This window comes from Pundamilia nyererei, unplaced genomic scaffold (genome assembly GCF_000239375.1).
Source record: "Pundamilia nyererei isolate P.nyererei 1_Seehausen unplaced genomic scaffold, PunNye1.0 scaffold00336, whole genome shotgun sequence".
Classification (NCBI taxonomy): Eukaryota; Metazoa; Chordata; class Actinopteri; order Cichliformes; family Cichlidae; genus Pundamilia; species Pundamilia nyererei.
In genome coordinates, this window is record NW_005187737.1 from 430,576 (window position 1) to 431,907 (window position 1,332).

The following is a 1,332-nucleotide window of genomic DNA, read 5'->3' on the forward strand; positions in this document are numbered from 1 at the left end:
GTTATTTTTTCTGACGTTTCTCGACTTTAGGAGGCAGAATAAATTAAAGCTTGCTCCAACGTACCGTGAATGTCTCCACCAGGTAAGTGGTCTCTGTGGCCAAATGCTGCTCTTGCTCAATGTTGTATGCCACATAGCAGAGCTTCTCCTTCAGCATGCGCACAGTCTCAAAGTCAGCAGTGTGGTTGAAGGCGTAGCCGCGAAGCAGCAGGAGCTGATGGGAAGAACATTTTTTTCACACATATGTTTGCTGTGAAACTGTACATATACTTTCCTTACACTAAAAAAACCCCAACTCTTTGCCCGATCACTGATCTTTCCAGCTCACCTTAATGAGGTAGCGTGTGACATCACGTCCTGCGATGTCCAGCCTGCGTGTAAGGTGGGGCAAAGAGAAGCCCTCGTACACTGGACAGATGTGGGTGACGCCGTCTCCTGAGTCAACTACAACACCAGTAAGCAAACCTGTGGACAGAGTCATTTAACAAAGCAGGAGTTAAAACTGACCAAATATCCATTCAATTGCACCATTAACAGCAGGTCAGGATTTAAACCCTTTATTTTTGTGCAGCGTTTCGCGCCCTCTCACCCTGAGCGTACAGAGTGAGCACGGCCTGGATGGCCACGTAGATGCCGTAGAACTGATACTTCTCAAACATGATTTCAGCGATTTTCTCGCGGTTTTTGGTTGGGTTCATGGGCGGCTCAGTCAGTAGGATCTTGGATAGAAAACATACACAAACTCAATAATAATCTAGTCCTTGTACAGTTTTTTTTTTCCATTCATTTCCGTCTTTGTCTGTCTTACACGGGTTCATACCTTGCATTCTTTTGGGTTGATGTCCAGGCATTCTGGGCCAAAGGTGTAGTCCCACAGGTGGAGCATATCCTCCCAGCAGCGCACCATGCCATTCTCCATGGGGTAGGACATTTCCAGCATGGAGCGACACTCGCTGGCCTCTTCTCCCACCATTAGATCCTGGTGGAAAAGATGACAGGGACAGGAAATATTAATGGTTTTGTTTTTGCTCTTCTTTGTCTGACCTACAGCAAAGTATAGGTTTAATAAATAATAATAAAAAAGCATCAGTTTGATTTTTGTTGTTTCTGTTGAAACATTTTAAATATACTGTATAAAATATTAAGTTACAAACATGCACATCCATACACAAGTACAAATATAAGACAGCTATCCTGGGAAACCTGGTGTTTCAAGTGAACACTAAATAAAAAATCTATGAAAATGTGATGTTTATTACACAACAGCCTGCCTTAATTTGTTTACTTATTTATTTGTACCAATGACCTTTTCATGCTTTCTCTGCTCCGATC

General features: G+C 42.9%; 1 protein-coding gene across 1 annotated transcript; it reads right to left on the reverse strand.

Moving 5' to 3' along the window:
• Positions 1-43: 43 nt before the first annotated feature.
• Positions 44-976, reverse strand: LOC102212602 (actin-related protein 2). The gene is made up of 4 exons (XM_013915642.1): positions 821-976; positions 590-719; positions 329-465; positions 44-214 (listed from the first exon to the last, which is right to left on the reverse strand). Exons 1-4 carry the CDS (start codon positions 971-973, stop codon positions 44-46), a joined length of 591 nt encoding a protein of 196 aa, XP_013771096.1. The 5' UTR covers positions 974-976.
• Positions 977-1,332: the final 356 nt, after the last annotated feature.

Excerpts from the sequence above, each read along its gene's own strand:
- LOC102212602 (XM_013915642.1), bottom strand. The coding sequence starts at position 973 with ATGGTGGGAGAAGAGGCCAGCGAGTGTCGCTCCATGCTGGAAATGTCC. Across the intron at positions 720-820 it reads TCAACCCAAAAGAATGCAAG|ATCCTACTGACTGAGCCGCC; the intron begins GTATGAACCCGT and ends TTTCTATCCAAG. Across the intron at positions 215-328 it reads TCACACGCTACCTCATTAAG|CTCCTGCTGCTTCGCGGCTA; the intron begins GTGAGCTGGAAA and ends TCTTCCCATCAG.